This window comes from Struthio camelus, chromosome 2, assembly GCF_040807025.1.
Source record: "Struthio camelus isolate bStrCam1 chromosome 2, bStrCam1.hap1, whole genome shotgun sequence".
NCBI classification, from domain to species: Eukaryota; Metazoa; Chordata; class Aves; order Struthioniformes; family Struthionidae; genus Struthio; species Struthio camelus.
Window position 1 is genome coordinate 61942391 of NC_090943.1, and position 24930 is coordinate 61967320.

Genomic DNA, 24930 nt, shown 5'->3' on the forward strand with positions numbered 1-24930 from the left:
TTTCTTCATCAAAATACCTTCCAAGAGGTATATTAACAGAAGGCAGCTTGGATGCTAGTTAGGGTTGGTTTCCAAAGAGTGGACTCACTCATTGTAGTGCCTGTAACAGGAAAATGTTCAGAAGGCTAGTATTTGCCACCCTTCCTCCTTAAATCCACTAAGCTCCACCCACTTCTGTAGCTGCTCTGGCATATGTTATTCGATACGATCATGTACCAAGTTAAGATGAGTCCTTTCTTTAAATTATTTATATTAGACAACCATTATGTTAAGCCTGAAGAAGAGTAATAAGCTATTTTGAGAAAGATCCTGAAATAACATGGTAAACATTAGCCAAGGAATGTTGCCTTTACTGTACAATCCATCCTGAGTTAACAGGTATTGTAGTTTTAATAAATTCATTACCTCTCTTTTGGGAGCTGTGTATTCTGCCAGTAGTTCTATTAATTGGGAAAGATTTTAAGACCCAGTAGTAGTTCCACAAGAAATAACATATGAAAGTAGATAGGCAAAATTGATTTATGAAAGGTAAACATGAAGTTAATTTGCAAGAGTGAAGATCATGATGCAAAGCTCAAGCTGCCCAAATTAAGTTGTTTTCACCATTTCCTTTCCAAAGTATCATTAATGATTCTTTAATAAGACCAAGAGTTCCTATATAAACGCACAGTGTATGTTTGACTTTCAGACATCATTGCCCAGTGAATTATTCAGCAATTCATTCTGAACCCACTCCACAGACAGGGATCTCTTTCTCTTTGAAAACAGGAGTGCTTTTATAGAAACAAGCTGCAGATTAGTTCTAACTCTTGGCCCAGCCTTAGTGAGTAATCTGTGTCCACTGGGCTTTACTTAAAAGAGGATCCTTCTTCTGAAGTACAGGCACAGAGGGAAATGATAATCCAGTTCAGATTAAACTGAATGGCTCAGTAGGGAAAATATCGTTTTGGCTAACTAACACAGAAACCAGAATTATATGTTACGTCCTCAAGAAATCTCTTGTGCAGTTAGAGCGTTCACGATAAATGATCTCACTGATGCAAAACAGCATTTGGATGCATTCAGTGGCATTAACATTAACAGGTGTTATACATGCAAGTATCCCATGCATCAGGGAGACATGAGAGTGTCAAGTAGATGTGAAAGCCTTCTTGTTATGAGGAAATCGTTAGTTCCTCTCAGTAATAAGGCAGCAAGGGGAACTCTTACAGATGTCTCACGAAGTGTGCTTTCTGAGTGCTACTTAACTTGTTGCATGCTAAGGGAAGCCATTTACAGTACTGCAGGTCATACGTTCCCGGCGTCTGTGACTGAACCGTAAGATGTCATCTCTTACGAAATCCTGCTGCCCTCCATATCTACACAGGACTCTCTATGGAACAGAAGTTAATTCTAATCCACAGGATGACTATTACACTGAGAACAAAGGTTTACAAAGGATATTTCAAACACCCACCAGATTTTTGTTCTTAATGAAAAATTTGTGGCTTACCGAAAGTGTTCTGTTGCACATTTGAAAGTCTTTGGACTAAAACTATTCAAACAAATGTATTGACTATTTTGATGTAATAGCTGGTTAAAATCTTACCCTGAAGAACTCTAGGCAACACCTAGACTGAAAAAAAACCCCACCTAGTAGCAAAGCAGCTAAGCGGAGGTCCTTTTCCTTTACTTGGAAAGTAGTTGTCATTTCTCACATTCACTCTGTAATTTAAAAGCTTGCTGTAGTTGTTTTAAGTAAAGATGTTCCTAAATGCTTGAATATATTTTGTGAAACACAGGAAACATTGCGTGTGTGTATAAAAGGAACATAGTTTGTAATGCTGAGATTTTTAATAAAGATAGGAACAAACGTTTTATGAGATCAGCATAAAGGAATCTCTTCTTTAGTTCTAGATTCCTGGAAACACCTTTGTTTCTTGATTGATGACGGAGTCTGATTATCTGGTAGTCTAGTTGCTACTCGTTTTACTGGCCTCTAAAGGTAGAATGGCTGGCAGCATAACTTCTGACACTCTGTATGAAACCAGGTGGTTGTGCAGAATGTATCTATGAATGTATCTGAGTAACTAAGTGCTAGAGAAACTACATTGTTTTCATTCATTTAGTTTTGACATGAAACTACTGTTTAAGAAACTGAGTCTGCCACTTAGGCAGTATCTTGCTATGTGACACATAATGATTTAGGACATTTGTAAATGGATGGTAAATATTGAATGCTGATGACATCACCTGGCTCATCTCCAATTGAAAATAATTACTTCTAAAAAAATTTACTTAGGGCTTTCCTCCTCAGGCAGCAAAGTTCCTGTTTTGCTTCCAGATTCGCTAACTTTCCTCACAATTTCCAGATGCATGTATACACTGTGAATACAAAAATATGTGGATGAAAGCTTATAACAGGAAGTCAGTAAGGCTGAGTTTAAAAATACTTACATACTAAAGATGATGACTGACTCCTGTTGGGAATTTAAACAGTGCTGAAATGAACCATGTTTCTAAGCATCTAAGTACCTCTGAAAATGTTCAGACTTCAATAACTTTTTTTAATATGATATCAGAAGAACTGTTGTCCTGATCATAATAATCACTTCCATAGTGCATCAGATAAAATTCTGCTTTCCCAAATTAAAATGAAATTGTCACAGAGTTTCCACCTGCTGCAATAGAGTGCATCAGAAAATGTAACCATAGAACAAGGTCCACCTTGCTGCATGATACAGGAGATCTTCAGTAGAGGCAGTCTTCCTGTTGTATTGTATTGATGCATTAAAATAAGTCAATTCTCGTCAGAAAACATTGTAGAGGAATAAAAAAGGTTATAAAATAGCCTGGTAAGAGCTATGCACTCTTTACAATTTCTAAGGAAAAAAAAAAAAAGATGTCTGGTGGTACAGCATGCCATTGTGATATCTCATGAGAAATGACATGAAAACCAGAGTGAAAAACTCATGGCTCTAATTGTGTTATTTATACAGATACTGCAAAGTTTTAGAAGTCAACAGAGTTGACTGGATTTTTGTCAATCTGCCTAAGAGCAACATTTTGCAGTGGGCTCTTTAGAAAGATGAAGTAGTTGACTAAATACAAATATTGGACATAGTTTATGATCAGCCAGTCCAGATCCCTCAGCTTCATGAAATAAAGTATTAGCTTATCTAGTATTATGGAGTAGAAAATATAACAGAGAGGCTAGCTCTTCACACAGTGTTATACATCCTTCTTTCACAACCTCCTGTGTAGTATTGCTTGACATGCTGATACAAGGGTATTTGGAAGGCTGTATTTCACTGTCACTGAAAGGATGAACTATTGCTCTGTTATAAGCTTCTTTGGTGACCATGAACAAATCCCAGTTTCTCTTTGCTTCACTTCTGCATCTTTGAACTGCGAATATTACTGTTTTCCTTTAAACTTTTTCTTAATTAGACTCTAACTCTTCAGAGCAAAGACTGCATTTTACTTTGAGCATGTACAGCGCCTAATATAATGGGGCCATTGCTTTGGCACAAACCTCTAGGCAAAGCAAAAATATTAACAACAGTGTGATAGAAATAATGATGGTAATGACAATGTTCATAACACATTTTTACATGCAACTTACATTGACTTCAGTAGTCTCTAAATGGAATGAAACCTAGAATGCTTTCTAGGTGTAGGTATGAATGTAGTGGAGTCTTATAATTTTGCTTATGTTTTCACTTTTTTGTGTTTTGTTTAGGGAAATTTAAGTTTTTCTTGTGTGGAGCCACATACAGTACCTGTCTTTTTCAATGCCACCAGTTACCTTGAGGTTCCTGGTCGTCCAAGCCAGGATCTGTTTTCAGTCAGTTTCCTATTCCGAACCTGGAACCCCAACGGACTTCTTGTCTTCAGCAACTTTGCAGATGGGCTGGGGAATGTCGAGATTGACATAACTGAGGGCAAAGTCAGCGTCCATATCAACGTCACCCAAGTCAAGAAGAACAGAATAGACATCTCATCAGGTAAGTGTTTTTTTTAACTGATTTTGTTTTTGTGGGTGTTCTCTAAAAGCGTCATGGACTTCAAAAGTGGAAGAATTGCTAGACAGAATTGGAAATTCAAATTGTAATAGTACACTTAATTATTCTAAACGAAATCATTTATTTCATGCTTCATTGAATAAAAGTGCAGAAGAATATTAATATAGTTGTTGGATTAAAACAAAAGAAGACCAAAATATTCTGTGGTCAAAACCAGAAGCCATATCACCCCTTATCAGGCATCATTCCTTCTTTCTTGCTTTCTTGCATCAATCTTTCAGTCTTCTCTGCACAAACATTCAGTTTCAACAGGAGAGGGCAATATGTACCCTTTGTTGAGAGTAGCTTAATAATTAGGAAACACTTATTAAAAAAAAAGTTGTTTTAACCACAATGCTGTTACGAAAAGTACCCTGACATTTTCCAAGTATTCTGTAGAGTCATGATGGAGAAGTAGCAGAACTTTCAATATCTGTCTAAGGAGGTTTTGGGAAGTACTGGCTAAAGAATTACACAGGGTTAGGTTTGTTTCTGGAAGGGAAGGTGTGTGTACGTGTTTCAGTTGATAAGCCTTTTGAACTTACTTGATGCTTACCTTTCGCTGAATTCTACTTTTGGTCTAAATACTTTATGGACATCTCTGGATCAGTTGTGGGCGGTATGGTGTTATCTAGGCCATGTCAATTAACACATTTTCTTGGTAAAGTCATGGTCTACAGTGTGTCTAATCTTCATCTTCATGAATTGGATAGTCCAAGGTTACTTGCAAATGGATCTAGTTCCACAAGATACTGTAATTATTTGAAGTAGCTTATACATCAACCCAGTTCATTGCCCAAAAAGGCAACCTTTTTGCCTGAAGTCATCTATGGTTACTGTTTTTTCCAATAACTTGATGAAGACTGAAGTATTTCAGCCATAAAATTAACAAGAATGATATACCAGTAGAGCTTAGAACAAACGAAAAAAAATCCTATTTTTCGTGCCTACTGTTCTGTTTGATTTAGTATGTGAAAATGTATTCTCTACGTAGTATTTTAAACATGGACTCTTGAGGAAATGTAAAACAAGAAGGAATTTTTTTTTTTTTTAAATAAAGCATTTGTTAAGCAGAATAGTAACATTTCATTTGACAAGTAGGTATTTTTGCAAGTTTTATCTTTTCACCCCATTAATAAAATAGAGGTGAGCATGAAATTTAATTAATTATTTTAAATCTAGAATGGAATTAAATATGGGTAAGAACGTACCTATTTTTTAAAATGAGAATGTTTTTATGAAAAATACATCAACTCTATTTCCTCCATTACAATTTTCTGAGCACAAAAAAATCAATACTGTAAGATGCAAGTATAAGTAAGAGTTTCATTGCCTTTGTCATTTAATATAATCACGACAGAGTTAAAGTATTGTTTTGGCTATACTGTAGGATCCTGAACGAGAATGTTTTGTTAAGCTGTTAGTGTGTCGTAATAAGTAAACACGTGATTGTCAGCCTCATGCTTTCTTAGCTCTACCTATTCCAAATTCCAGTTTAAACAGAGAAGTGGCTAACATGATACTTCTTCGTAGGTTCCTTTTACCTTTTTGTTGTTTCAAAAAAGGATTTCAGTGTTGATTAACAAAATATGAGAAATTAAAATATCAGCTAATGTGGTTAATTTTGTCCAGGAAATATCTTGCTGTGAAAAACTATTTTAAATTCCATTATGTTCATGTTAGGGCAAGTAAACACATGTGAGGACTGTGCTAAATGCTAGTTCTAGTTTCTCCGGACTCTTCCCCCACAACAACATTAAAAAATCCTCATCTCTTTTCATTGTTGCAACATGAAATCAGAATACTCATACTGCTTCTTCAAAATGAATATTTTCGGTTTATATCATCAGTTCACATAATAGGTCAAGAATCACACACAGACATTCCTTTTTTTAGCCATAATTCTGTTTTTCATTTCTGTACAGCATGATATCTACATACATACCATGGTTTGGAGATCTTGAAGATCTTCATCTTCCAGAACTGTGTCACCATAATGAAAATATATTCATTATTTAATTTTGATTATATGGACCCCTTATTTGCATAGTTGTCCCGTAAAAGCCTTGATTTATTTTAATAATTTGTTGTTACTTGATTCAGGGAATGTGAAGTGAATCGTATGTGTGAGAATAAGTAAAATATGACTTCTGCCAGGGAAAACTGGAAAAGAAATTTTGCTATTGGAAGGCAAATATCACAGCAACCTTCCTGCTCCCTTCTTCCATAGGCAATTAATAGACTTCAGCATGTAAACTTACTGGGTTTATGTAGAAGTCCAAATGGTCTATCTTTAGCACAAAGGTTTCTGATTATTGCAGTCATATAAATTTAAGATACACACCTTTTCACTGTTTTTTTACAGTGAAATGGCTGGAAGAGCAGAATTTTCTGTTAAGCCAAGTGTGCAGCCTTCTACGCAGGGGTGTGAATAACTACCGTTCTATATTTAGGGAAGTATGCACCCCAGTTATCACACAGAATTAAGCTATCTGAAGCCACAAGCTAGATGCAGGTGTTTTGCGTTTCATAGCTTTGCTGTACTTAGGCCAGCCACTTGTAGTAGCGTATCTTCACTGGAGGAAGCTGAAGCATCTCAGTCTTTATATCTGTCATAATTTATTAGCTTACTTTCATTAGCACTCTTAATGGGGGCTTTCTGTGTTGACATGGGCATATCAGCGCTTCAGTCTGGGGCATAGTCTCAATCTGGTTATAGAAATAATAGCTGCCAAGGATTATATAACAGAACTGTATGCTGATCTGCAAGTGCTAGCCTTTATTCCTAAACATCCCTACGTTAATGATACCGGCGTGGAACAGAGTTCTGTTTTGTCTGTTCTTCAGTGTTGTGAGTTTCCTTAAATTGTTCATACCACAGTGGTGATGTACCAATTTTCCAGTCCTCGCTAGGAGCTGGCAGCACTGGCTTGGGGAGTTCTAGCCTAGCCTGAGTGGAGTTTATGTGAAGAGGAGATTCTAGCCTTCCAGTATATCAAACAGTTAAATTCCTACCTTTCTAACTGGAAGCCGGACACTGCAAACTTCCTTATTGAAGTATTGGTATAAAGTGCTTTATGATGGCTGGGAAGGATCAGATAGTATGTCAAAAATAAAGATTTTCTTTTCAACTTGGCGGAGTTTTCATACCTAATTCAATAGAATGTGTTGTTTAAGGACAGTGTTGTTAAGGACGTTGTTGTTTAAGGCAGTTGTAGTTTTAACTATTTTGATGGCACTTTACGAAAAATAAACATGGAATAATGTATAAAAGGTGGATCTAAATGAGCTGCACTTCTAGTCCCATATAGTACATGGATCTATGTTTATTACTACCTATAGATTCAGTAAGATGAATAGTTTACAGGGCACTGTGAAAAGTATTGAGGATAACTGTAAAGTTTAGAGGCAAGAAAATGAAATGTGAGCAGAATCAATTGACTGTGTTACGAACAGCGAGAGCTACTATTAATCTGAGAAACTGCAAATAGGTTTATGGTTTATCTCTGAAGGCAATTAATTCTACTTTTTCCATTCTGTATAGTGTATGAAGGGATGTGTTTAACCAGAATATTGCTAAGGTGGTGAAATAGTGTGAGTGCAAAAAGTGTAACTTCTGTGCAGATACAGTGACTATGAGAGGTTTACTTAGCGCACAGTGAAAAAAGGTTTGGATAAATAGTATGTGGATCGTAGGAATCAGGACGGGACATTGCTTTACGTTAAAAATCACGAAGATTTAGAGTTGCTGTCAGACAGTCTGTTCTTAGCAGTCTGTTCTTTGGACTGCTGGCATGCTTTGTTGCTCTCATTAGTTGTCTGTTCTGTTTTTGTCAGGGACATACTTTCCTAGTTAGTAGATCACAGTAAGAGCTCTTAGGTCTTGCTTAATATTATCCTTTGGTCTTCCAAGAGACACTTAATGGCTCCTTCATTTATTTAACCACATGTTCTGCTTGCTGAAAATTTCGCTTGACTCAGTTTCTCATGAACTTCTCTCAATTTCTTATTCATCCTCATTGGATCTGTAAGTCACCCCAGGACTTCATTCTCAGATTTTTTTTTTGTATCTGAAGGTTTCTCATTGGTTGTTGGGAGTTCTGCCTCACCTCCTTACCTCTGATTACAGCAGTTAAGTTTATCTGTATTGTGAACATTGCCATCCATATTATGAACATTAGACAATATTCATATTTATTTTCTAGAGATATACTAAGGAGAATCAGGGATGATTACATATATTGTAGCCCAGTACGTATGATTTTTACATTACTAGTAAAAGGCAACAGACTTTGTGTTGACCTGGCGGAGCAGAATCTCAGGACTTTGAGCTGGTTGTACCTTGTTTAACAGTAGCTAAGCGACTGGTGCCTGCCCTGGCTGGGCTTCAGCTTGGTGAATCCTATAGACAGAAAAGACCTAGTAATAGCTAGTAATAAATCCTTGGCTTTATTGATACAATTCTCCTACCTAAAATAAATTTTTGAGTGTAACAAAATATTTTACTTTAACATGCAATTCATTTTCCAGTTTGAAGTACATAGGAAAACAACAGTCAGTCCCCATGATTTTACTTACTTTATTTGGAGCAAATTTTCTCTTTTTACCACGGTCTTGCCATTTGGTCTTTCAAAATAAAGATCTAAACAATAAAAAAATCCTTCCCTTCCCCACCCAAAATTCTGTTAAAAATGTTTAGTAAACAGTGTTTACCTGTGCACAGACTGGCAAGTTATTCAGGCACTATCACCGTTTGATGGATGAGAGTTACAATAATAAACTTGCTATTAGTAAGAGGAAAATCAGGCCTACTGGAAGCTGAAACAAATAAGAAATAATTACAAGAAATAAGCTACTGACTGTGCAAAATTACATAGGTAAAATACATACAGCTTGCATATAAATCAAGAGTTAAATATCCTATTGACTTTTTTTCTGTGGAGTTAACTGTGATTAATATCTTCACACCTGTGCCCCTCCCAGCATAGGGATTAATAATAGGAGAGAATCCTAGAAAACAGTCAAAAGATTTATTTTTGCTGCCTCATATAGTTTTGGAGTAAATTCTGCTTTTGGCAACATGGGCATACATTCAGACAAACTTCCTCGAAATCACTGGATTTACCCAAAAGTACAATTGGAAGCAGCGTGAGGGTGAGGAGATGGAAGAAAGAAATGTTCTTCTTGCCATCTTTTTAGAAACAGGTTTCTAATTTAGTTTTGCAGAACAAAGAATTCTGACGATCTGGTACAGTTCAAGAGGTCATTTAATTCTAGTATGTGCTGTTTGTTTATGCTAAGAACCTACTCAAAATTTGTGGTCTTGAGGGTGTTCCAGGTAGGAGAATAAATTGTCAGTGAAGTTTTATTTATTTATAAGCCTGTACAAGCTAATGTCTTCTTTCTAGAGCACAGAAGAAATCAACAATTGGAGACCATCAGGCTTGCACATCTCTCTCAGCCAGAAAACTCTCTGAATACTTTTCCAGAGCCACATGCAAGTGCTGTTCAACGTATGGTGAAGCCACATTGTGCCCCAATTGCTTCCATTTCTTCTGATTAGTCAGTTATATTTACTTCTTTCAAAAATTTAACCCAAAGTCTTTTCTAACCGAACCAAAGTTTTCTGAAGCTTTCAACATGGGGAAAAATTGGTAAGAGACTAGTAAGTGTGAAGGATGTTGCTTTGTACAAAGAAACAATAGTAACATTCAAAATCGCGCTCCTAAAGAGTCATCTGATTGATAGCCTCCTTACATTTTTTGACATCAAGCCCCAAATTCCTGTTTCAGTATAGGAAACAAGTTTGCTGCCTCTAGAGAAAAGGGAAAGTTTTCAGGGTGGCAGATTCTAAAATAATCCCTTGATTTATCACGCATCTACCTTCGTACTTTTTGGCTTTTCACAGACAGCTCTGACCTTTTGTGTCTAAACATTTTCTGCTCAACTTAAATACTTAACAGGCTCTATGAAGATCTCTTGGATTTTAACGCTCAGTACAGAACATAAATCACTAAAAGGGGATGTTGTCTCTTGGCCCATAATATCTTAACAGAGAAGTTTTCAGTACATCCAAAATCTTCTGCCATTAAATTGAATTCATCTGCTTGGAGCTCCTTTTTTCATCTTCCAGCTCTCCTAGTTAACATATTGTTCTGTATACTAGTTGCTGCTCAAGGCTGCCTTTGGTTTGTCTTGTCAACCATAAACTTATTAAAGCTTGAGATAAGAATATCTTTTTGTCACGTTTATCTGCATTAAATAAATCAGCCTTCTCCCCATGGAATCCTTCTGGGAAGCTTTCCACCCTTCTGTCTTTCTGCTAGATCTCAAGTCATCTGAATTGCAGTTCATTTATATTTTAGACCTCGGGTTAAGATAATGTCCTTGAGGTAATAAAATGTTACTGTCTGACATATCTAAAGTGGTACTCTTCCAGTGACAATTCCCAGGGGTGCTTTATATGTGAATTAAGAATTAGTTTTGCCTGTGTTGCTAAGTGAAGGTTTAAATAGGGAGTGTGTATACACAGAGCAAAAGTGCACTTCTGGTGGGACGATAACGTTTCCCATCAGATCCTTTCCGGATTACTGATAGTAGGTTAAACACTGAATATGAAACTACACTGAACGTTAGTAAGTGGAGTCAGATACACATGAGGCACTTGTCAGCTTGATCAAGACAGGAGACAGAAATTCTATCCAAAAAAGACAGGGTAATAACTTAAAGGAGGAATAAGGCACAAAGTGAATCAGAAAAGTCTGAGTATTAGAGAATCATTTTCTGCCCAGATACCCAGTTTTGTGTCTCTGTTTCTCTTAATATACTTTTGGCTAATGACTGTATGCACTACATGTAGGTACATAGATAGATGTTTTTATTTTTGAATCCCAGAGAACTGAGAAACAGAAGCTTAGGCTTGTACCCAGGTAGCGTTTATTATCCTTTCTTTTACATGTTGTTCTTGTAGTCTGGTTTTGCATCTCGGTGCAGTAGGTTCACAAACCAAAGGAAAAGAGTTCTTGATTGCAGACTTTCTTTTAAGAAAACTGATGAGTTCCGTACAGGTTTTTATGAATTCTCCTTCATGAATAGCAGTTTTTCACTGGAGAGCTGCCACCAAGTACAAGTTATGCATTCTAAAATTTAGGGTACTATTTTTGGATGTTTCAGAGTAATGTAACTCTTTGTGGGCTGTGCTGTACCTTGAAGAACCTGAGAAGCTGTCAGCAGGCTGTCCTCCTTCACAGTCTTCCTAAAGTTATCTAGGGGTCTGGAGAGTTCAATTTACTCTTTTGGCCTCATTTTCCCCTGTGCTCTAGGAAGGGGATGGAAGCAACCGTCTTTGCAGGTCACTTTGTATTTTAACACTGAAAGATGAAAGAAGGTATTTTATAACAACTGTTCAGGCAATCACTGTGCTACACTGAATTTTGTTTAGGAAAAATGTAGAATAGTCAATAGTTACATGGGAATTTTAAATCCTCAGAGGTCTACTAGAAAGACTGTAAATTATATGAGTAGAGCTGCGCAGAACTATTTGGAAATTTGCCGTTGTAACTATTTTTTAATTAAGTAAGTTTGATAGGAAGCAGAATCACTTATGGTTACTTTCCCTATTGCATTTGTTAACTCCATCCACATCAGTTGTTGCTAATGTGAATCTAATCAAGTCAGTGAAGATGCTGCTTTCAACTTGAATGGATGCAAGATAAGCCCCTTTAAGTCTGAATGATATGGAGATGCCCAATATTTTACAGTTATTTGAAGTACATAGGTTTTTACTTAAGTGATTCCTCTGCCTGCTTTTTTGTCTTGGAATACAAGATAGCATAAATGGATAGCTCTCTAAAGTTTATTTTTTGTAAGCCAAGGATGTTAGTTTAAAACTAGCATTACCCTTTGGAGCAGTAAGAGACTACTAGTGTTAGAAAGGACATGTCAAAATGTATATTTTTGTTTGTGTTTTCAAGGCTTTCTAGATTTGCATATGCTGCTGTGCTTACTAGGTCACCATGGTTTTTCATCAGCATTATTATTTTTCCTTTAGAGTGATAATAAAGAAATGAACAAAAGGATCTAATAAAGACAAGAGCTGCAGTTATATTTGCTGTGTTTATGCATGTCCTGACAGCAGTTTCCCATAGGCACGCTGAGTATTAATATAATATAAAGAAGATGAAGGGAATATTTTCTAATATCTGAAATAGTGGAAAATACTAGGAAATAGAAATGTTATGTTCTTTTCCCTAACTTACTAGTTTTGCAGTTCTTCCTCCTCTTCCATAAAGATGGCTCTTCAATAAAGCCCTTTTCTAGCAGTCGGGGTCCTACCCTGAGCACCATTTTTCATAGATGATAGGCAGTAGTCTCATGATAGCCTCAGCCGACTCTTTTACCACCCCAGGATGAATCCCATCCAGCGCCACTGGCTTAAATACACACTCAGCTTCAGTTGGTCCCTGACTTGTCGCTCCACTGGTGTTGGCTGTACCTCTCCTTCCTTCTCCTAGGTGATCTACTAGTACTGAATTGATGTTGTTGTAGATAAGAATTCATGTAACTGGAATGTAGCATGGATTTCATAACATTTTCTATCCTACATCTCTACTATAATGCAAGTAGTTAGTTACTGATTTCATAAAAGCCTATTGTTTTGTCAGTGACAGAATGAGATGGTTCCTGTACACTTTTCCTTAATGTTAGCATTATTTAAAAAAATATGCTTGCGTTTGGTGTTACGTTAGCTCTTCAGTTCATGTTATTGTAGCAGATTTTATTTTATTGGATAGTAGTGAGAAAATGTTTGAATCCTATTTTGAACTTTATCTTTTGCTTCACGTTCCTTCAGGAGGGGAAAGTAGTTGGATAACACAGCTTGGATTAACCCAGCATATGATCAATCAACTGCAATAACTTAAATATATACTTCTACTGACTGCTTGGAATGGCACCTCTGATATTTTGTGCATGGTTATGAGTAAGCAGGAGTCGTTGAGGGTAAAAACAGTGTGCTCATTTTTTATTTGGTAGTATAAGTTATAGCTGCTGTACATACGTGTATGTGCCATTGTATGGTGCATGTAGCCATAAGTGAGTAACAATATGAATGGGTTCGGAAACACCAGGGCAGACAGACGGCAAGTCTGTGCTATCAGATCACTCCTTGTTTCATTTCAGGGTCCTGTTGCTCTGACTGTCTGCTTGGGAAATGGGCTGCATCACTCCGAGGATATCATCCCCACTGCCATGGTGCTTAAATTAATCAGAGATTATTGCAGTAGCCAATATGGACAAGACTACACCAGCTTCTACTCTGTGAGCCTGGCTTGTCCTCCGACACTGTGAGGCTTTCTGCAAGGCTCTGTCCCCTTACAGTCTTTCATGCCCCGTAGCTTTTGGACACATAACGTATTCTGGCTGTCATTGCTTTAAAAAGTGTAAATATCTCAGGGTATGAGGTAACCACATTACTGCCCAACACTTTATGAAGACATATCCATTCTTAAAGAACATAAAATTGCTGCTGTGTCTCAGATACAAAGAGGGCTATAGGGGGTCAGGAGAAGAGCCAGACTGTTGTGAAGGGTTGCTGTGGCCATGGTCATGCAACCATAATCATATGACAGACGCAGATCGGGTCAGTGTTGTGCAGGGCTTACACAGCATGCTTTGAGAGACGTGTGGGTCAACAAGGCGAAGCCCTGGGGAGTGTATACTGATCCAGACACCCTTCCATGTGCTGTATAACGTGAGCACAAATGGATTACTGTAGGCACCAGCCCGGGGCACTGCAAATGTGAGCTGTGTCGAGGCAATTGGCCAGGAGAACAGAGATTGTTCCCTGCTCCTGGTTACAGAGACCATATAGACACAGCCCGTAGTACTTTGGAAAGAGGAAACTGGAACTGGGAGGATAGAGATCATGTTTGCAGACTAGAAAGTAGCTTAGATATATAAGCTTAGATGTAAGTAAGAAATGTCTTCAGTTTTGGAAAAGTGACCTACTCCCACTTTGTTTACTCAATGTTCGTCATTTTAGAAAGGAACGGTGGGCATAAAACCTTGCTGGGACAGCAAAAGAACTGATTGTTAGGGATAAAAGGAAAAAAAGGTGGGGCGGAATACTGGAGACCCAATACCCACTTAGGAAATAACACTTTTATTGTCTCTGTTGTTTGACAATCTGTTTCAGGACAGAGTAGGAGATCGAAGGTCTTGAATCATGATAAGTACATTATTGCTGCTATAAATGACACACAGTGTCATATAATTTCAAAAAAACAGCACAGAAACTTCAAAGAGTGGGCCGTGTAACACAGTACAGAACCATTGCAGGATGAAGCCTGTTTACTCTAAAACTGCCTGTGCTATCTTTTCACCTTTCTCCAAAAGCGAGGAAAAGAGGAGAACTTTATATTTTAAGCCTTTTAAAGTGGGGATTTGCAGTTGGAATAAAACCGGGAATACTCTTTCCGGTTCAGGTGCCCTTGTAACTTATTTGAGTTTGCATGGAATTTTGCTGTTTTAAACTTTTAATCTTAATTTATCACTAATGCTTATATAGGTGTCCTCCAATACCACTAACTAATTATTTATAGAAAAATAATTAAAAGTCACTGTAATATCAAGCATGATTATGTTTTTTTTTTGTTTTTTGTTTTTTATATTGAAGAGCTAATTACAGGCATGAAACTTTAATTTATGTGCTGGGAACTGACACTCAGTATCTTCTTTTTCATTGCTGTTCATGAGCCTGAGCAAATAGATTATTATCTGTGACAGATTCCTGGCAGTCCCTCTTGGTTTGACAGTGTTATTTTAGAGAAAAGAGAGAGTCACTTTTGTATATAATGAAAGGAAAAGTTGTCAAGCATCCATACATATTTTATGCTGCATAAAACTTAAGTGCAAGAGGAAAGATTCTGTTTACATTCATGCCATTGTAAATGCATAGTATTTCTACTGACCTCCAGGTTTACATCAATGACAGGGAATGGGAATCTAGCCCAAAGGATGAATTTCACTTTTCACATAAGCAATGCAGCTCGTGTTAAGCCACCTTGGCCCTTGTGGTTTAATTGGTTGGTATAGCCATACAGAATTGTGCTGTATGTTTTGGCATTTTGACATTTTACACTGACATGGATAGAATTAAAAGTAAACTTGTATCACAGTGCTTCTTGGAAATGGCATTATCTATAGTCTGCATTGTCTCTACTTTTTCAGTTTAGGTCACATATGTGGTTACTCTTCATTGCAAAAACAGACTCAAATAAAAATAAAGAAACATTTTCTAGTTGTACATTGCTAGCTCTGCCTTTACTTTGGTCTTGAAGAAGATGGTGAATCCTTTCTGGCATATTTGCACGTTGCTTCTGTTCATTTTCAAATGCTGCTGAAGCAGCAGCGTGCGAGCACTGAGGTGAAACAGAGCAACCAAGCTCCTTTGGATTCTGTGAGCTGAATGGCAGAAGATTCTGTCTTTGGAAAGCTTGCTTGTTAAGTTTATGCATTTAGTAGAGAAAAAAAATCTCAATTGCCTTGCTATGAAGCAGCCACTCTAAAACACTTAGTTTGTTCTGACACCAAGCAGGTTTTTATGGAAAGGTTTCACTGAAAAAAAAAATACTGCAAGTTCCACAAATCCCCTTCATAGAATCTTTTCTTACTAAAGTGAGACGTGTTCAGAGGCGTGACTTCTCATATTTATTTCCAATAAATATATGTATTTACAACATCTGAAGTCTCCATTCTGTTAAAATGTGAAAATACCTTTGTTTTTCTTCTTGTGGAATTAAAAAAGTGGAATGGCATGATACTTGTCTTCAGAAGTGGGGGTTTCTGTCCTTAACCTTTTGCAGCTGTTTTATCAGCTCATTTTATGCATACCATGTAGGCATATTAAAACCAACTGCCAAGTTGATTTGTCTTTACCATAGAACTAGCACACAGATTTCTAGCAGAACAAAATAACGTTTTTAACATTCTGAAGTTGGTACTTTTACAATTACCTGTGAAAAGAGAGCAAATCCCGGGTCTACAGGATCTGGAATTTGCAACATGATGCTGATACTACTGATAGCACTGAACTAGGATAGAATAATGTGGTACTGAGGCATATATAGGAGATTTACTCTGATTTCTGTAATGCTGGCAACAAGTGATATGTTTGATCAAATTGGCTGCGTGATAAAGCTTTGCCGTATGTTATACAGAAATATCTGATCGTGGGAGAACGACCTTCATGTGCTGAAGCATCCTCCAAAGGCACAGAAGTAGGCCCAGTATAACCTTTCCTTCTTTTCCGTTACTGCTGCCTGTAAAAGCAAATATATGTATAAATACATATTTGGAATGCTTGACATCACACCTGCTTTTAACAGCTTTCACCTTGTTTTGTCACATGTAGATCAGCATATTTAAAAACAAGACCAGAAATAACATTCATCAAATGTTCTTAGTCCGCAGAAAAATTTAGATTGCCTATGGTTTTCAAACCACCAGTCAGTAATTATTTTACGTTTTTGTGATGAAATCCTGATCCAAATGAAATTCATGGGACTTTGCCTGACTTCAGTGGAGATACTGTTTCATTCATAATTTGAGCTGTGTTTCCACCAATAATATGAATGATCTTTTTTTTTTCTAGAGAAAAATGCAGTCTATGTGTTTCAGGTACGATTGCTTGTATCCACACCTGCATCAAAGTATTGTTTATACATTTACTATATGTTTAGCAACTGGAAATTAGTTGCAATCACAGTGATAGGTTTGTTGTCATTTAGCGGAAGATGCCTGTGATACTGAAAAATTTACTTGAAAGTATGTATCTAAGACATGCTCACTTTTCTTCATTATGACTAGAAAGCTGGAAGCATAAAAATTATGCCACAATAACTACTCAATGATCTAGTTGGTTACAGTAGAGAAACAGTACAGTCTTGAACTTCCCCTGTGTTTGACACAGTTCAGAAGGAACTATCAAACCTTAGAATTCCCTTGCAGCAAGTGTGACCGCTGGGAATCCAAAAATGCATTATTTACTCTCATTACTTCCAAACAACATGGTATACTCTTAAGCTAACAATAAGGAATTGTGATCGTGCAATATAATACAAGATACCCTACCAAAATTAAAACTGGTCTCCTTGCAAGACTACTGGAATTTCTCTGGATTCATAGGGCTGCATGAAATAACATTCTTAAAGAGGTAAGTTCTGAAAATTCTGAAATTTAGAGATCGTTTCTTTAAGCAGTCTGTTTTGTTGATGGACTGCTTAAAGGAAAGCAAGAAGGTATTAAAACATCTTTTTTTTCCATTGGCAGGATGACCTTTGGTCATTTAATTTTCTGTTCAACAAACTCGAAGCATGAAGAATATTCTTAACTCTTCCTCTTCTTTTTTTCTTCGAACAACCCCAGTAGGAACAGTGCTTTTGAGCTTTTGTTTGTAGCGAAATGCTATCACGACTGTGAGTTTGGTTCATCTCTCTTTCATTTCTGATCTCTAATGCAGCCAACTTTGAGTCTTGGAACTTTCAGCTGCTTAAGCGTGGAATTTTACAATTCTGTTTTTGACTAGAGGTCGTAATTATGGTAATAATAATAATTACTGTAGTATTGCAACTACTAAATAATAATGTTGCTAAAAGTATTACAGTCCAACCTGCTCCATGTACCAGTCACTTACGTTTGAGTTTTGAGTGCTATTGCTTCCTCATGTCAGAGTCTGTGCTTAGTGTTATAGATTATCAGTTTCCGTAAGGCTAGCTATTTCATAGTGCTGAAGTTTGATCATTCCACAGGAAAGATCTGCGTAAGTCATCCTGCTCAGACACTGTGATAGAAGCTCTGGAACTGAGTAAAATACATTAATTTGAGGATTTTTTTCCTTTGTGGAAAGAATGAATTGGCCTTTTTGTTCTCTGAAGGCATCTGTAGTTGTTTCAGCCTCTGTCCCAGCCTAATCAACGATCTTCCTGGCCATTCCCATGAGAATGAGTCAGAGACATTTTAGCTAGTATTTTTTTTAAGTGAGAAGGAAGCTATTGAACAGTCATACAGGGAAGTACAGCAGGTGCACAGAATAATTTACTTTTTTCCAAGCAAGATATGTTTCCAAGATCTTTCAGAGGTTGCTTTGTGCCACATGAAGTTTCATTATTCTGTGTGAGATATGGCAGGAAAAGATTGTACAAAGGAAAGGGCTGTTAGATGCAAAATGTAGCTATACACTGAGGCAGATTGAGGCTGGGAGAGAAATTAGCTTTAGATCAATAATGAATCAAGGTCATGGCAAATTCTTGTTTGATTTGATACATGTCTTATACTGCTGGCTCTGAAGGAATTTAGAAAATAATATGCTAGTTCATTACTTCCTAATTTAACATTCTTCTCCTCATTACTTGATGGATATTTTTATGTACTCTGTTTTTTTGCTGAGCTGTACTCACTTATTTCTCAGTTACTTCAGCTTCCTTAGAAGTCTCACATATGATGTTAAATTCTAGTTGATGAACATTCAGAGAAAATAAGCTTTGTTTACATGCAGGCATTTGCCATGTACCAGACAACTGAAGCGAATAGCTTAGCTATTTTTACCTTTTTAAGTACGTGTCATTCTTGTGGAAATGGTCTAAGGCCCAATATGGTGTGCCTTAAATTTGATGTCCTCAAAACAGTTTTAGTACCAACACTGAATACAAAACTGAGGAAAAAAAGAAATTGCATAGTATCATCTACAGACTCACTAGGGCTTGCTTTTTTCTTTTCAAATAATAGTTATATTAAACGTGTAGCCCTGTGTGTGTGTGTTGTTTTTTTTTTAAAGTAAATTCAACTTTCTCAGAACTTTTTAAACAGCCGTGAAGCTATATCCAATAGTAAGCACATCAACTTTTAATGGAAAATATTGTAACAAGCTTGAAAGAATTCTTTAATGTTTTGGAAATCTGTTTTGAATGATAAGCAGAAAAAAATTAAGCGCAATTCAGTACTAATGCTATTTTATGTTAATAGCACCTTAGTTAGCTCTTTTTTGTATCATATTTTATATACTCAACAGGACTTTTTTCATTTTAATCATCTGTGGAAAGTACATTTTTCTGTTCAGCCATATAACCCAAATATTGCTAAAAAGCATTACAATATAGTACTATTAGTATTCTTTTTGGAATTTATTATAAAAAAAATTTTAAAGCAATGTGGATATGTGTTGTCATGAGAGTGATCAGCAAACTACAGTAGGTATAAAAGTAAAAAAAGAACTCTTACATTATTCTCAGTTTAAATTAAATTGTATTCTAAATTAGTGTTCCAGAATTTCTAGGTATCATTCACAACCTTAAAACAGAGCTGAATAAAATCAAATCATCATGTTCAGTAGCTGAAGTTCAGTTTTGATCAAAACTTTCAGCTCAAATCAATTTTTTTGGCATTTGTAAATTTTAGCAGGCATGTAGATACCCACTATCTTTAAGCAAACATGAAATCCTGCTGACCTAATGTTCCAAACTAAGCTGTTACCCTGAACTGCGAAAGTGATATGAAACATCACAGCAGATCAGATTTACCCGGTTTAATAATTTATACATGCAGGCATACAGAACTCTAAAGTAGCGACTGGTCCAGTCTCTGCTCGAAAGCAACAAAATCTCGGAGGAGACTGATATTACGTTATTTTGAGGTGCTGAGCACCCTAGTAGCTGCCAAATATCCTCACTTCCCCCTGAAAGCAGTGAAAATGGCAGGTGTGTTGAACACTGCAAGGTGGAGCCCAGAAAGAATCTGCTGCTACTTCCAGACCTGAAGTCAAAATCTCAGAATAAAAGTCAATTCAATGAGAATTTGAATCTGACTGCTTTTGACAAAGGTGCTGCGAGATATATATATATATATTTTTACCCCTACTTTTTTCAAAGTGACTTTGCAGGTTATTTAAGTGCAGCAGTAAGAGGTCAAAGAATAGACAATGTCCTTCACCCTGAGCATTCACTGCAGCTCACACCATGTCGGTGATGCCTTCCAGTATAGTCAGGGCCCACTACCTCCCTCTGAAAATGTTATTTTCAATTTATTCAATATTCACTTAATGTAAAAAGGGGAAGAAACAAATTAGAAAATCGTCCTGAAGAATCTCACCAGAAGTCATTTGATCCTTTGGGACTTAACCTGACAACTTAAAATTTCATTTCGCAGAGGGAACTCCTTGATTTGAAACTTTCTCATTACAAAGAACTGGTTGATAGTGTAAAATTTGATTAAGATATGCAGTCTGGTAGTCTTTACAATCAGTTCATTTTTAGTATGGAAGTTAACTTGGAACTGGGAGTACTGCTACCACAAGAAGGAATATAGCACATATATTTTTCCTCATATGAATTAGTAGAAAGAGTTTTGTATCAGTAGGCTATCATTTGTATTCTTTGACCAGGTGAATCCTGTAAATGTTACTGTAACCTTACAGCAGAAATTAAAGATCTTACTCCTCTTGAGTTCCAGATCAAAATATGGTGTCTTTTTCAGTAGCATGTTACAGAATCATTAACCTAATTAAAGACAATATGCTAGATTTTCTGCTCCAAATAGGGTATTTTAAGAAGGGTTCTCATTACACAGAGTGGGTCTCTGGTGGAGGAAATGTAGCAGCATTCTGTCACCTGCGCAGTTGCCATTCGTTCTAATGTGCCATGCAACCCCTCACACTGGTGTGAAAGGGAACAGGGTGATATTTTAGGAGCTGTAGGAGAAGACTTCAGTGTCACTAACTTGCCAAAACTGTAAGGGTTATTAAAGAAATTATACCATAAAGAAACTTTTGACCACAAATACTTCTACAGACATGACCTCCGTTACATTAAAAGACTTTCTGTTTCCCTGCCTTTTTTGAGCTTTTTGGGGGGAAGAAATGTTAAAAAAGACTGATGAACTTTTTACTCCCTTACTAGTGAATTACCTGGTTGCTTAAAGCCCTGCTGCTCTAATTAAATGACTCTTGGAAGAATCCACAGTGCTTGGGAATGGAACTTGGTTCTGGGAAGGTCCTCAGCTCATCGTCTTGTATTTCAGCTTTTGTGAAACTTTCTGGGCTGTTAGGGACATTAAAAAGATGTGCTGAGCGTGGGTTTTTTTTAATTTTTATTTTTGTATTTCTTCAGAATGGCCTAGATGCTATTCTAATGTTACAAAAAATTGAACACTGAGAAAATAACTTTTCTTGTGGAAAATATGATGAGCTACATTTCATATCGTGTTCCACCTTAACCAGTCCTAAAATGATTTTCAGAATAGTAACTACAACAGAAAATTCCATGCACAATATGCGTAGCATGACCTAATTTCATGTATTTACTAAATATACCTGCTCACACAGCCAGCAGATCTTCATGATTTTGCTAGATTTTGTCTTTCCAGAATCAAATACTTAGTCTAAATTAATACATTAAAATAAATCCCACAGGTTCATCATCATTATTTATCATTATGAGAAACATGTTGCACTTTGAAAAATAATCCTAAGAGAGTTCTTAATTTGTTTTTCATAAACTAATAATTGTTATATTGGATTGTGTTATAATTAACTAGTTTATCAAAAAGCACTAACGTAATCAAATGCTTCTTATTTTGACATGCAAGCTCTTGTAATGTAGAAGCACACAGACAGATGGGAAATATATCAATTGAAAACCTGTGCTTTGAATGTGAATATATAAGAAACTTTTAAGATTTTAATGAGCTTTAACAGAGTATTTACTGTTTAGTATCTCTTTCTGCATTTCCACTTCATCTGTCACCGAGAGTGAAGAAGAGTGACATACTGTCACTATTCTGAGTCATTCTGGCAACAAACCAGGAAAACCCAAGTCATTACTCAAGCAAAGTGTATGTAGAAGGTGGGGGAATGTGAAAGGAGCCAAACTAAAATGTGATAAATTATATTTGAAACTTTAGGTCTTACAACTTAGTTGTATTATGAAAGCACCAGAAAAGTTTATCCTCCACTTGGTAACTTGGCTCAGTATTCCCAATGCATATGCAGCATAGGGATTATCTCGATTCTCAGAATTTTTATGAAGCTGGCAGTAAGGAAAACTCACAGGATTTTTGGCTGCAAAGATCATGAATCTGACTTTAAAGGAATATATTATCCAACACTAAAAGTCTGTGTCTGTAACTTGAGTGTCCTATAAAACAAAATTAACAGGAGTAGTACAAAAGCCATGTTTTAAAGCATCATGAGCTCAGTCTTTGCACATTGTGAGATGCTCTTTACAGTTAAAATTGTTTGGTTTTAAGTCTTTTCATTTTCTTTTACTTCTGGCTTCTGGCTCAACAGTATAGTGTGATCATTTTTTTCAACACTGTATTTTGGTGGCTGTCTTGTAATCACTTTTCTGTAGGAACCGTCTTTCAGTAAAGCGTGAGATATATTCAGATTTGATAAAATCACAAGAGGGTTAGTGGCACAAATATTTTTGTCTGTTGTGAGGGCTAGGAGGAGCATGCACTGATCCAAATAAAGACTAACTATATCTTTAGTTGAGTTCCCAGAGAAACTTACCTTTTCCACCACTAATTCCTTATTTATCAAAAGGCAAAATAAGGGAGAAGAAACTTGTCTCAGAAAACATGAGGAGAGTGGAGACCTTTCAGGCAACTAGCTGTGGGTCACAGAGGCTAGGTGAGTTGCACAGGCATTTTCAGCGTTCTGTGAGAGCTGTGTGTTGTAGAGTTGTAGGATTAAGTAGGAGTTTCTCTTTAAAAAGTTTCCCCAATGGTAAAAAAATCTATACCTTTCACTACATGCATGAAGCTGCAGATGACATTCTGTGCACATATGATCTTACCATACCTTTCTCTTCATTATACCTTTCTGTTTCATAGTTCCTGCAGATTCTGATGCTAAAGTGGCTGGTGCATCCTTGGTTGGGAACACACTTTCTGGGATTTTTGTTGCAGTCTGTATTCAGTGTGGGTACATTGCGTTTCAGCTTTGCTCTGGCAAGTGCCTTGAACAACGATATTGATACATTACTTATTAGAGTGGGTGAATTTGCAAAAATTTCCATTTTCAAGCCATAAGAAACTTAAATAATCTTCAAGTACATGTTTATGTTTGATAGTGAAATTTTGATGACTCTTGATAGTCCGCCGCCACAGAATCTTTCTGTGCATCATTCTGTGTATCTAATTATTTGCTTACTCGGATCAAGCTTTGAGTCCAGTACCCTAATCCTGACATTCAATTTTCCATATTTTCTTCTATTCATATTTTTCTTTTAACCTTCTTCATTTTACATCGATCAGGGAAAGTAACAACAACAAAACCTAGTTATTACAGGAACTAAGAGAGAAGAGGGTCTCAAAAGTATGAATGCACATAATAATTTAATCTAAATCAGCATGGGTTGTTTCACTAGCACAATTACATTTGGGAGAGAATATGAATGTTTTCTGAAAACACTTCAGTAGGGCAGCCACTAGGGAGGTATATTAGCTTTTTAAGCAAAAGGGTAATTAATGGCATAATTATAAGTGTGTATAAACTGGTCATGAATAACTTTATAAATTACGAGAAAGCATTTAACAAATAGACTGATGGTATTCTGGTGCATCCAGATTGTAACAGCAAGAGGAAGTCCCACGTAGTCCGGAAAAGTTAAAAATATGTACTCCTGCAGAGTAACTTCATAGCTGCGGTATAAAGAAAATGATGCTATTTTGTAGCATCCCCTCTTGTCTTGTGTAAAGCTCATCCTACAGTGTTCTGGTTGATTGGGTTTACTTTTACAATTCAGAACTCAGAGTTAAATTCTGTCAAGCTGAAGAAATGCCCATACATTTCCTGTGTCTATGAAAAAGATTATTTCAGATTTCTTGTTATGGAACTGATGGATAAATAAATAGGCAGGTTATCGCATTCACATTAGGCATTTTACATTTGTAATTGCTAATGTAGCTGTCCACATATGTGCACACACACAGTCTCTGAAATAAGCCATGTGTGTGAAGTAATATGCAGGCGTAGCAGCTTTTATTCTGATTTTGAATTATTCTAAAAACTACGGAACAATTCCTGGATAACTTTGCAAATTGAATTGCTTTATATGCCAACAAATGGGGACAAGATTTTGACAAAGCACATAATTTTTGAACGTACCATTCGGAAAGAGGTTTGATGGACCAAAAAATACAGTAGTAGGCAGAATGTAAGTGCCTAAGTCTGAATTTGTCCAGAGCCATAAATCCCAGAACCGTTACTGGCCACTAGCATCTTCACTTTCCATCTCAGTAGAAATGCATGTAACACAATGAGTCTTGTAGTACCACTCTACTTCTACCCTGACAAATGATGAGAGGGTTTTTTAGCTGTAAATCCTTTCTTTCTGTAATGTTGACATTGTTTACACTTGCATGGACACATATTTTGGTATCGACCTAAAAGTTCGAATCTGTAGTTAAGAAACAGAGCCCATTTGGGCATCAAAACAGGCTTAGTTATACTCCCCCTTTAAATCACTTTTTCTTCTCACCTCTACTGCTTTGTCAGGTCTGCTTATTTTCATCTGACTGTAACAAATTTGCTTAAAGTAAGTTAGTCTTTTAGTTTTACTTATGATTTGTTCCTGTGAAAAACCACTATGTGCTTGTAAAGAACCGTTTTACTAGCCTCAATTTTCTTTCCAGGCTGGACTGCCAATATTTAGGCCAGATTTTCCAACCCTTGCATTCATTCATTTATCTCTTCTACCTGATGCAGTTAGCAAGCTCCTGAAATATGAACATCTGTTGATCTTTTGTGACATACTATATGTCTTTGTGGGCATTTGGGTCATTAAATCCCTACTATTATCTGTTCCTTATATTCAGTTTTTAATTGTTATCT

At 36.5% G+C, this 24930-nt stretch overlaps 1 protein-coding gene across 2 annotated transcripts in view; it reads left to right on the plus strand.

Annotated features, from left to right (window-relative positions):
* The window catches only part of CNTNAP2 (contactin associated protein 2), a 1135762-nt gene that overhangs the window by 544583 nt on the left and 566249 nt on the right, over positions 1-24930 (plus strand). For both annotated transcript variants that reach the window (XM_068936036.1, XM_068936037.1), the window contains exon 8: positions 3722-3986. In XM_068936036.1, coding sequence (XP_068792137.1) covers positions 3722-3986 — 265 coding nt within the window. The remainder of the gene's footprint in view (positions 1-3721; positions 3987-24930) is intronic.